This window comes from Crinia signifera, chromosome 9, assembly GCF_055691185.1.
Source record: "Crinia signifera chromosome 9, ASM5569118v1, whole genome shotgun sequence".
In the NCBI taxonomy this organism is placed as follows: domain Eukaryota; kingdom Metazoa; phylum Chordata; class Amphibia; order Anura; family Myobatrachidae; genus Crinia; species Crinia signifera.
In genome coordinates, this window is record NC_139225.1 from 145,554,278 (window position 1) to 145,566,728 (window position 12,451).

Below are 12,451 nucleotides of genomic sequence, written 5' to 3' on the forward strand. Positions count from 1 at the left end.
AGGGCAAGAGCGATCTGATCTGGAAATACACACAGATTTGGGGGATAGAAACATCTATGGAGAATAAGAGGGTACCGACGGACTAAAATAGTACATTAATTACTACACCTAATAAAATATAGTAATTACAGATTTACAGTGAGTATGATAACCTCACATTCCTTCCCCTACTATTGTAGTCCCGGTACCAAGCTGTTCTGGAACCAATAACAACCTGGAATAGCGGGATGCAGAGCAGAGAATCTGGGGTTTGGATTTACCACCTGAGTCCCACAGGGTGACATCATACCAAACCCATCTTGTAAAAGGCGGCTGGTTTGCAGAACCAGCAAGGGCATGATTACAGTCTAAGTCATACATTGGAACTAACAAGGGCTGTAGCAATTCCTCTTCTTCGGATTCTGGGTACCCCCCCTCTGCAACATTGTAACCTACTAATACTTTTGCCTCGGGCACAATGGGGCAGGGACCACTTTCCACCTCCCCCTCTTGCCCAAGGAACAGGGGCCAAACAGCAGGCCAATATAGGGGCTCTGGCCCTGGCACTTCCACCACCCCGTCCTGTCCTTCCTCCCCCAAACCCAAACTAGGGGCATGGCAAATTTCAGTCCAGCATTTGGTCTCAATGTCCAGGGCTGAGGAGGGACCCTCCATCACAAACAATTCCGCTGGTGGCTGCAGGACAGGCTGTGTCAGCTCTGTCCCCTTAAAAGCCAGATGCTCACCTGCAGCTGCTTCTGCGCACACCTCCTTCTCCGCGATAGCCTCCTTCCCCAGCTGAGTATGCTGGGCAGCCGGAAACACGACATCATCTGCGACTGGTATGCTTGTGGCCTGGATGTTGTTGGATACTCCTCTAACCACGGTGATCTCCTCCTGGGCGCAGTCCTTATAGATCCCCTGGCAGCAGGTTAATAATTCTGCATCTCCCACCTCAGCAAAAGGGAAGCAGTAGTGCAGCTCCTCCCGGGGTGCCTGGCTCAGAGGCCTCACTTCCTTCACGTTGGGGATAACCTCCCCCTGCAGAGAACACTGAGCAGCTTCCTCCCTAGGATGGGGGAGAAGCAGTTGCAAACGGTGCCTTTCATCACGCCCCCTGCGACACTGATCTTGCCATGCTGGGGTATCCAGGAGCCCGCGATCAATCGCCTCTTCCTCTGCCACCACGAAGCACTCCTCCAGACACTGCAATTGTTCCCACACACTCAGCTGTGCACCGAAATGGAGGATCCATGCCCGATAATCAGCAAATGCATTTGTAGGATCTCCCTGATCGTGAAGGATCTGCTGAAGGATTTCCCCGCGAGTGCAGGATTGAACTGGTATACCCCGCAGCTGACATTCTGCTATCAGCTCCTCCATACTCATTTCTTCAAGGGCAGTTAGGGGCCCCCCTGACAACGACCCTTCTCTTGCGGTAACAATTAATTCTGTGGCAGACCCCTCGGTTGTCTGCCCAGATTGCAGTAGCCCCCTTCTAGACCTTTCCTCTGGTTCTATCTGGGGCATCAATTTATTCTGGACTTGTCCTTCAGCCTCAGAATATTGTCCTCTTTGTAGCATCTGGGTAACTGTAGCAATCACTTCCTCTGTAAATTCTACAAACTCTGGCTCTCCCAGCAGATTCCACGAGGTGGCCTGACCTTTACAGTGCAGGAATGCATCCCCCAGGTAACACAACTTGTCCTGTATGCTGGATACTCTCCACCCGCTGACCATCTGCTGAGCTTCTTGCCAGTACTCCCAGATATAATGCATCTTTCTGACAATAAATAACAGATCCGGCTTCCCAGCCTGCCGATACACTGAAGAACCTCCATCCCTGAGCTCCTCTGCTCCTTCCCTTGGAAACATTTTCCCTTTCACAGGACTGACACCTGCTCACTTGCTGAACATCACCTTATTGCATTTTCCGTTTCCTTACATATGGTCTGATCCTCTGTTCTCTGTGCTTTCTGTGCTCGATGGTTGGTGTCTGAATGATCCCACTGTCGCTGCCGCCAAATGTGAGGGTACGAGTTCCTCAATCACTCAGACACCGAGCAGATGAAACCAAAATATGGTTTATTTTTATCACAGCACACGAAAGTAGATGAAGACAGGAAAAAGAGGCAAATGTAGCATAAAAACATCCGGGTAGCAAAGTCCTTGTAGCATCACAGTCCAAAGCACCAAACTATCACTTATTCCACACAGCAGTGATAGCATATAAGTCCACACGATACCTAGACAGAGCATAACCTCTTAGTCCAGGACAGTCCATCAAATTCTCCTCCTGGCTTGTGTGCCAGTCATTTTAAAAACTTCCAATTTCCCACGCTTCTCCATACCATCAGTGGGCTTGCACTCAATCCCTATTGGTGGATTCAAGTCAGGTTTATCCCCCCTCCCAGGTACTGCTGCTGCCCATCTGCTTCTGCCCCCTGCTGGGGTCGGTTCCAGAAAGTCTGGAAGTGGCCAGGGATATGCAGAGCAAGATACAATACAACACAAGATTACGTTATGGGCTGATCACCCCCTGTGGTGCCGGGTTCCACTAAGTCTGGTATTGACACAAAGGAGCTGAAGGTAGAGACACAATCATAGTCGGATTACATTATGTCCTGATTACCCCCTGTGAACATTTCCTGTTGATAGCAGGGGAATTGGATCACCCCCTGTGAAGACTGTCCCTCAGCTACCACCCTCCTGTGATAGCAGGAACAAAAGTATGGTAATGGGACATAACCTTTTGGTGAATTATTTCCTGGGTATTTCCTGGCAGACCATATTAGGGCAAGAGCGATCTGATCTGGAAATACACACAGATTTGGGGGATAGAAACATCTATGGAGAATAAGAGGGTACCGACGGACTAAAATAGTACATTAATTACTACACCTAATAAAATATAGTAATTACAGATTTACAGTGAGTATGATAACCTCACACATCCGACCCTTTGTCTCAAAGGAATTCACTGAGCCACACTGGAGGTATCTCTCTTACGCCCGACAGTGATTAGCGCAGATAGTCGACGGCCACTGTTTAGTACATAAGCCCCCAGGTTTGGTTGTATGAATGTGAGGTGTAACGTCTACCCCGCTTCCCTTCTCCCAGACATTTAATGCCTCCAGCACTGGCTGTGAGGGGGCTCGGTGCATCTTCTACAAGTACAACACTGAGGGGATCTTCCAGCAAAACCTCTTCAACCTGCAGATATACAATGTCTTCGGCTTCCTGTGGTGCATTAACTTTGTCATCGCCCTGGGCCAGTGTGTCTTAGCCGGAACCTTTGCATCCTACTACTGGGCTTTCCACAAACCCAAGGACATCCCATTCTTCCCTGTGTCCGCTGCTTTCATGAGGACGCTGAGGTGAGTCGTGTGTGATGTACATGCAGTGGCGGCTCCAGGGGTGGGAGCTGCAATACAGTCCGAAATTCAAATAGGGGAGCCACACCCACTGCCAGTGAGTCCGTTAGTAATGGCAGTGGGTGTGGCTCCCCTATTTTAATTTTGAACTGTGCAGCCCCTCCCCTCGAGCCTCCCCTACATACAGTACATGCAACTTGCATGTACTTTCCCAGCTCGTTGCATAATGTTTCCGGTTCTCTCACAATCTTTGTAAACATACTAGGAGATTCATTTAATAATAAGTTAATGTCAGAATTAATAAGCACACAGATTTGTGATCTCTCTCTCTCTCTCTCTCTCTCTCTCTCTCTCTCGGACATGCAAAGATATCACACGGGGTCCCTCGCCTTTGGCGCCCTCATACTCACCATTGTTCAGATGATTCGAATCATACTGGAGTATCTGGACCACAAACTGAAAGGTGAGACTCCATGTACTTGCAGGTTTACAAAGGAATTCTCTGGGGGCTCCCCCCCGAGTGCGCCACTTCTCTAAGGCACCTATATAAAATGTGTTCCTGTTGGAGGTGAGTGAGAAATAAGACAGACCATCCTCTTCTGTGCTCCAGTTAGTAGACCACCTGGTTGGACGGTCCCACGCGCACTCTACTTTCCTCTTCCCTCTCAGTGTGCCACCTGCTGGGCTTTCCCAAATTCCCAATACCTAAGTTTGCTTTTGAAGCTTTGGATTTTGCAAGATTGGTAAATTTAGGAAAGCTTTTAAAAATGAAAAGAAGTGAGGTTGCCCATAGCAACTATTCTGTCTATCATTTCTCTATTGCATCCTAGAATCTGATTGGTTGCTATGGACAGTATCCCCTCTTTTCATTTTTTAAAGCTTTAGTAAATTTTTAAGCCTTAGTGTCCAGTGAAGATTCGCCGTAGCCATTGGCAACAAAAATAGTTCTGACTAGTGACAGTTAAAACACTGGAGAAAAGGGGGGGGGAGCAATATATGTAGCAAGTGGTGCAAGAAGACAGTAGGTGCAAACAAATGATAGGTTTTGATTAGTAAAATCAGATGTAATCAACATTCAAAGTACATATATTTGTGTCATTACATTTCTCTCCACTAGGGGCACAAAACCCATGCGTCCGCTTCCTCATGTGCTGCCTCAAATGCTGCTTCTGGTGTTTGGAAAAGTTCATCAAGTTCTTGAATCGCAATGCATATATCATGGTAACACCCCTTGCATACTCCTGTTATAAAAAGATAACGCTGCTCCTAACCTCTATGGGGGGAATTCAAGTGTTTTGCACAGTTGCGGCCACAAGATGGCACCCTATATTACTATACATTACTGTTATGATGATCTGTTATTTTGATGGGCTGGGAAATAGTAGTATAGTACTGTATAGGACAACCGCTACAGTCTTCTCTCCCTATGACAGAGACCACCTGGTGGTGGACTCTAATCGTGAAACAGGTCTTCTGGTATCTACCTTCCAATCCCACAATGCATCAGTACACACAAATAATTGAAAGAAAGACATAATTGTTAAACACCTTTTTTCACGGACTGTCACCAGCCAATATCGCCTCACGTCACCAATGTGTCTTCCTCTTTCCCCGGTGCAGATTGCCGTGTATGGGAAGAATTTCTGTGTTTCTGCTAAGAACGCCTTCAAGCTCCTGATGCGGAACATAGTGAGGTGAAAGGGCACACGGCCATGTTCTTCCCATGTTGTTATTACATCTGTCCGTTTAAGTACTTCCTGCTTGCTACACAGGGCCTAGCAATGTCTGCCCCAGGCAAATATGTCCCGTGAGTATGTGTGTCTTCGGCGTGCTGAGTGCGTGTTGAGCGTGTCACCTACGTGTGCTTTTAGCATGCCGCTGCTCCCTCAGATCTCCAGGTTCTTTTCCAGCTTTTGCTGAGGTGTGGTCTGTCCGTGTTTAAGGCCTGTTCGATATATCCTAATATGTCCGGTCTGTCTGCAGGGTGGTTGTCCTGGACAAAGTCACTGACTTGCTGATATTCTTTGGGAAACTGATTGTCGTCGGTGGCGTAGGTGAGAACAGCTGGAAAAACTCTTGTGACCTTCGTATCTCTCTAAGATAATTTTCCTCTCACCCTCCATGCATAGTTTCCTACCCTCCTGCATTTTGCAGGAGACTCCCTGAAATAACAGCAATCTCCCTCTCTCCCTCATTAGTCTAGCAATCTCCCTCATTTCACCTAGCCCACATTACACTGTTACATTTTGGTGGAAAAAATGATGAGAGAGAGATACATTTACATTGAATCACCCACATACCTCCCAACATGACCGTCTCAAGGAGGGGCACAATGCTCTGCTCCTGCACTTCCCTTTAATTTATGATTGCCATCACCTGTGGTGAAGCACCTTTCTTATTAGATAACCTGTTCAAAACAGGTGATGGTAATAATACATTAAGAGACAAGTCCAGGAGCAGAGCTTTGTGTCCCTCCTGGGAGGTATGCATCAGCACCAATTTCCAGTACTTTAACAAGTATTGTGGCTCTTACTAACTGCTTTGGGGATCATCTACATTTGGATACAAATCATTTTAAAAGATTACTCTCAGCAGTGCACACCCATGCTTTGAGGTGCCAATCTCTTTTCACAATCTCTCCATATATGGAATCAGACACACCCTGTGGGTGGAGCATGACACGTCCCCTCAATGGGGCGCTGTGCAAAATTCTGCTACCAACTATAATCTCCCTGAAACTAGTTTTCAAAAGTAGGCAAGTATGCCTCCATGTTGTCCTGTAGTATGTATTCTATGTGTTCCTGATGCTTCATGCCACAATCCTACCGCTGGCACAATCGCCACCCTGCTCCTCACCCTCTATCATGGGCAGTACCATGTCCATCATGGTCTACCATGACTACCAGTTCACTGTGTATTTCATGTACTGTAATGTCCTCCCCCTCCAATACCCCCAATATTACACCTTCTAATATCATTTAACATCTTCTCTCTCTGGTTCCTAGTCCTTCTCCTCATATCCATCCACTTTATGGAGCTACATGGATCAACCTTAATCACATCTCTCCCAATCTTGTCCTTCTCAGGAGTCCTGGCGTTCTTCTTCTTTTCCGGTCGGTTGCCAATCCCAAATGATGCTTTCAAGTCTCCATCGTTGAACTATTACTGGATACCTATTTTGGTGAGTTGCTGTAAGGCCAAACTATCGTTTCAAGAGTGCGCTTGTGATTTGGAAACTAGAGAAAACCAAATACAGACTTTGATGGGGCTCTCTTGCGTACAATTTGTGTGCCAAGTAATATTAATGGTTGGGGTCTAGATTATCCAATATGGTCTGCAACTATAAACGTTGTCACAGACTCTCCGTATCCTGGTGTTTTACAATGTTTATCTTTCCTTGCAGACGGTGGTTGTCGGATCATACCTGATTGCCCAGGGATTCTTTAGCGTGTACAACATGTGTGTGGACACTCTCTTCCTGTGCTTCTGTGAGTATTTCTGTCCTTGTTTTACTAGAACGTGTGTATGGAGCTTATCTACAGTATCAAGGAATGTATAAAGTGTCCTTAGGGATCGCTCAATGCTGCATCTCTGTCTATATAAGACGTGAGGCCAAATATAAAAGATTAAGCCGTTCATCCCTGACCTAATGTCATGGACCACCATGAAATCATGTGGCACAACTACGGCCTGTAGGGTCCGATGTAGCAAATTTCCAAGACCTATCATCTGTTCCAAACTACATCTTTGAACTCCCGATAAGGTGGTTATTAGGGACTTGGGCCTTTTTGGCCTCTAAGAGCTCAAAAAACAGGATTGGTTTTTCAAAGGTTCCTAAGACAGATCATCATTGGAGCACTGAAACGGTCCCTCATCTGATTGGTAGTAAGCAAAACCCCATTCTGGTGATCTGTACAACCCCATTATAGACTGGTGCTCCCCCAAGGGCACTGGCTCCTACTTGCTCAAACTCACGCTCACATTAAACATAATTCAGCCTTGGTGTTGGAGTATGGGGAATTTTTTTTTTCTGTGCAGGATAAATTCGGCCTACTTTTTCCTGTAGCCTACAAATGATGGACACATTTATTTGTACACTGCAATTTATATTTAGGTTTGGACCCCCCCTACCACATCTACATCTCGCTGCCGTTTTACATCTGCCCCCCCCCCCTGCAGCGCAGCATGATTTTTCTTTGTTGCAATGTTGTTGTTTTTTTTTTTTTTTTTGCTTTATTTCCAAATCCGAATAGGGCCCCTGAATTTCTTTATTTTATTCCCTAGTGGAAGACTTGGAAAGGAATGATGGCTCTGCAGAAAAACCATACTACATGCCCAAGTCGCTCATGAAAATCCTAAACAAGAAGAATCGGCCACCTAAGGATGAGAAGAAAAAGAAAAAATAATTCACACGTAGACATTTAATGCTTTTTTTTTTTTAATTCAATTTTGTTTGCAATTCAATCACTTTCTGCTGTCAGCCAGAGATTGCAAAGTGACATTTTAGTTTACATTTCATTGACACTCCTTTAATGAAGTAGGGTTTGATGTTAGCCATGCATTGACCAATCATGTGCTTTCCAAAATGTACCCTGTTGGTCAGGACGCTTGTGCCATGTGTTTGGCCAGATGACTGCTCGGACAGGCCGACTGTGGCCATGGGCCGACTAGAGTCACGGGCATTGGGGATACTTGATACGTTGCATGTGTGGCCAGCAGGAGAGTGAGAAGAATTTGGCACGGTGCTTGTCCAATCCTTCCGTGACCTCATAACTGTGACAGAGGCTTTCTATTGTCTTTCCTTCTACTGTAATACAAGCCGTTATATTGCACTATGAATAGTTGCTGTCTTCATCTAGCGGAGACAGCCATTTTGAATAGATGCTGTCTTCTTCATGCAGTGGAGGTAGCCATTTTGAAAAGATCCTGTCTACTTTATGCAGCAGAGGCAGACATCTTTAAGTCAGAGCACCAAGAGTATGAGCCTAAGGTCAGAGGTCATAACTGGTGAAAGGGTACTAGGAACTCCTTTTAATGCCACCCCTCTCTTCCCTTTGTAAACCATTGAGGTGGAGGGGGGTGTTAATTTAAGGGACCCCACTAAATGAACCACAGGTTACTCATTATGGTTTAGGTGGCCCCAGAAATTGTGGCGCTCTCGGCAGCGGTCTTAAGGTGCCTAATTGGGAGCACCAGCTGCTTGTAAGTTAGTTGGCAGCATTGTCATGACTGTAGCCCACAAAATGGCTGCTTCCTCTATGTGAAGGCGAACGGTGTTCTTAACGCCTCTTACGTGTCGTGTTCTTTTCAACTTGTAATCACTGTGTCTTATTTGACTTGTACTGAGTTTAATTATTAGTTTACATCTATTAACCTTTTATTTTATTGTAAATGTAATCCAAAACCAGCAATGTGATCTCTACCATATCCATATACCAATGGGGTAAGTTGTACTAACTAACATTTCAAAAGGCAGTTTTTAGTTGGGGGTTAGCCATTTTGTTTTGCGATGTTAACGCAAAAGTGGAAATTAGCCCAGGCCTGTTTTTATTTCATTTTAAATTCATCTAGGTTCCCTAAATCAGGATTTTGGGGATCTGATTCAGTATATGCCCTATGTTTATACTGACTATACTGACCTCGCCCCTCACCCTCTGCTTCCTGGCTGGATGTTGCCCCCGGTGTCTCCAGACTGAATGCTTTACGCGTTACCGTCAACGAGAAGGAGTCAGGAGTCTGCAGCAACATCTATGAAGCAAGGGGTTGGGGCTACATAGAGCCATAGATTTCAATGGAACGCACTTTATGGTGTACATATTTATACAATGTATATAAATGACAGATTTTTATCTACAGATTATAGATTAGGGTTAGCTATTTTACGGTATACGCCATGAGACTTCACGTGTACATAACTGTATATTTGTGTGAATAGATGCACAGACAAGATTACTATTTTCCAAAGAGTTTAATAAATTGATTCCTTCTAAAGTGTGGCATTTTCTTACCATTACGGTGTGTGAAGAAAGTTACAGTTCTGGACCCAGCCATGCCATCAGGTAAGTATAAGGTTACAGTTCTGGACTCCGCCATATAAGGTTACAGTTCTGGACCCCGCCATGCCATCAGGTAAGTATAAGGTTACAGTTCTGGACCCCGCCATGCCATTAGGTAAGTATAAGGTTACAGTTCTGGACCCCGCCATGCCATCAGGTAAGTATAAGGTTACAGTTCTGGACCCCGCCATGCCATCAGTTAAGTATAAGGTTACAGTTCTGGACCCCGCCATGCCATCAGGTAAGTATAAGGTTACAGTTCTGGACCCCGCCATACCATCAGGTAAGTATAAGGTTACAGTTCTGGACCCCGCCATGCCATCAGGTAAGTATAAGGTTACAGTTCTGGACCCCGCCATGCCATCAGGTAAGTATAAGGTTACAGTTCTGGACCCAGCCATGCCATCAGGTAAGTATAAGGTTACAGTTCTGGACTCCGCCATATAAGGTAACAGTTCTGGACCCCGCCATGCCATCAGGTAAGTATAAGGTTACAGTTCTGGACCCCGCCATGCCATCAGGTAAGTATAAGGTTACAGTTCTGGACCCCGCCATGCCATCAGGTAAGTATAAGGTTACAGTTCTGGACCCCGCCATGCCATCAGGTAAGTATAAGGTTACAGTTCTGGACCCAGCCATGCCATCAGGTAAGTATAAGGTTACAGTTCTGGACCCCGCCATGCCATCAGGTAAGTATAAGGTTACAGTTCTGGACCCCGCCATACCATCAGGTAAGTATAAGGTTACAGTTCTGGACCCCGCCATGCCATCAGGTAAGTATAAGGTTACAGTTCTGGACCCCGCCATGCCATCAGGTAAGTATAAGGTTACAGTTCTGGACCCAGCCATGCCATCAGGTAAGTATAAGGTTACAGTTCTGGACTCCGCCATATAAGGTAACAGTTCTGGACCCCGCCATGCCATCAGGTAAGTATAAGGTTACAGTTCTGGACCCCGCCATGCCATCAGGTAAGTATAAGGTTACAGTTCTGGACCCCGCCATGCCATCAGGTAAGTATAAGGTTACAGTTCTGGACCCCGCCATGCCATCAGGTAAGTATAAGGTTACAGTTCTGGACCCCGCCATGCCATCAGGTAAGTATAAGGTTACAGTTCTGGACCCAGCCATGCCATCAGGTAAGTATAAGGTTACAGTTCTGGACCCCGCCATGCCATCAGGTAAGTATAAGATATTTACGTGGATTGCGGAGTCTGAGATTGCTGATAATCTGCACATCACTACACTGGAATGGATATACGTCATGTACTTGGCGGGTAGACAATAAAAAGGTGGACAAACAAATAGATCGACCGCTATTGGTCGACATGAAAAAGGTCAATATAAAGCATGTGCGCAACCAAATCGCTCAATGTGGGACCTTACATAAAATCACAACATATATATATATATAATTATGTCACCAAATACATGGGTCCAAAAGTATCAACTGCTAGTTCCCAGGATATTGGGCCTTATTTTGGTTCACTCTTTCTGACAAAATAATTCTTAGATGGACAAAACCATGTGCACTGCAGGTGGGGCAGATGGAAACTGTGCAGAGAGAATTAGATTTGTGTGAGTTATTTTGTTTCTGTGCAGGAAAAATACTGACTGCTTTATATTTACACTGCAATATAGATCTCACTTTGAAGTAAAACCCCACCCAAATCTAATTCTCTCTGCACATTTTACATCTGCCCCCCCCCCCCCCCCTGCAGTGCACATGGTTTTGTCCATCTAAGAAGGATTTTGTCAGAAAGAGTGAACTAGAATAAGGCCCATTGTTTGTAGTATTCAAACTGGTTGTAAAGTAAGTAATCTGGTGGTCCAAATCTATAAAGATAATCTCCCAATCCACACGACCGGAGTCCTATATAGCCTGGGAGACATAAAGGAATAAGCAATAGTGCAGATGACCTTTTATCTTCTGGGTATTCAATATACAATCTATAGACAATTAAAACCGTGCATGACAATGCCCACAGGGAAAGTAGCACCGGGTCAGATGGCATCGGGGTGTCCATGGCCGCCGACAGGGGGGGGGGGGGTCTAGGGGTACTCGAGTCCTGGGCCCCTCTAGTCCCAAGGGCCCGTATGGCAGCATTACGGTTAGTACCGCACTGCCAGAGACGGTGACCCTTAACAGCAAATTATGAATATATCAGTGGCACTAGCCCCCAGCCAATAGGAGCTTCCTAATTGGCAGCCAATCAGGAGCCCGGACTTTCGTAGGGCAGCCAATCAGGAGCCTTATTCATAATGGTAGTGTTCAGCGTCAGCGTCTCTGGCAGTAAAGAAGCGGTGCATAGAGGAGCCGATAGTGACCATCGGCTCTGCCTGACAGACGAGGAGGAGGGAGTTTCTAGGTAGCTGGCAGCATGAGCTGCCGGAGCTGAGCAGGAGGAGAGCCCGTGATCGCGATGGGACCCGCGGCATACAGCTGGAGCAGGTGAGTCAAGCAGCCCAGGCTCAGATTAAGGCCCCTGGTGTATGTGTATATATAATCTATAGATATAGATATATACTGTATATATTTGTGTGTGTATATATATATATATGCCACTTACACTGTAGCACCCAGCCCTATGAGGGCCCTGCCCAATTGGTCAGTCCAGGGCCCCACAATTTCTGACGGCAGCCCTGGGGGGGTCTGAGAATGAACCAACAGCAATTCTCCACAGGGAAAGTCGAGCGTCCTAGTCACACTCAAATCGTTTTAGACCAAGTCCTTCATCAGGAGTCAATCACTGTTGGCTCATTCTGGGATTACCTCAAGGAGTTCACCCAATTCCGGACTGGCTGTTGGACTCTATTTCTCGGACACCCTGATGCCATCTTACCCGGTGCGGCTTTCCCTATGGGCATTGTCTTGCACTGTTTTATTTGTTATCAAAAAAGGTCAACATGAGTTAAAAAAAAAAAAAAAAAGTTGAACTAATGATTGTCTACGGTCTTGTTACCGACCCTATGACCTATACACTGGATATACATGTGTTGTCTTCTTCTACCAATATCTCTTCACCTGGAGCCCTCTAGTGGGG

General features: G+C 45.9%; 1 protein-coding gene across 3 annotated transcripts in view; it reads left to right on the forward strand.

The window, feature by feature from the left end:
* Positions 1 to 9,335, forward strand: part of SLC44A4 (solute carrier family 44 member 4) — a 72,658-nt gene extending 63,323 nt beyond the window's left edge. For all 3 annotated transcript variants that reach the window (XM_083160114.1, XM_083160115.1, XM_083160116.1), the window contains 8 exons: positions 3,100 to 3,356; positions 3,722 to 3,816; positions 4,471 to 4,574; positions 4,974 to 5,047; positions 5,337 to 5,407; positions 6,440 to 6,534; positions 6,757 to 6,841; positions 7,638 to 9,335. In XM_083160114.1, coding sequence (XP_083016240.1) covers positions 3,100 to 3,356; positions 3,722 to 3,816; positions 4,471 to 4,574; positions 4,974 to 5,047; positions 5,337 to 5,407; positions 6,440 to 6,534; positions 6,757 to 6,841; positions 7,638 to 7,759 — 903 coding nt within the window. In that variant the 3' untranslated portion in view covers positions 7,760 to 9,335. The remainder of the gene's footprint in view (positions 1 to 3,099; positions 3,357 to 3,721; positions 3,817 to 4,470; positions 4,575 to 4,973; positions 5,048 to 5,336; positions 5,408 to 6,439; positions 6,535 to 6,756; positions 6,842 to 7,637) is intronic.
* The last annotated feature ends 3,116 nt before the right edge of the window (positions 9,336 to 12,451 follow it).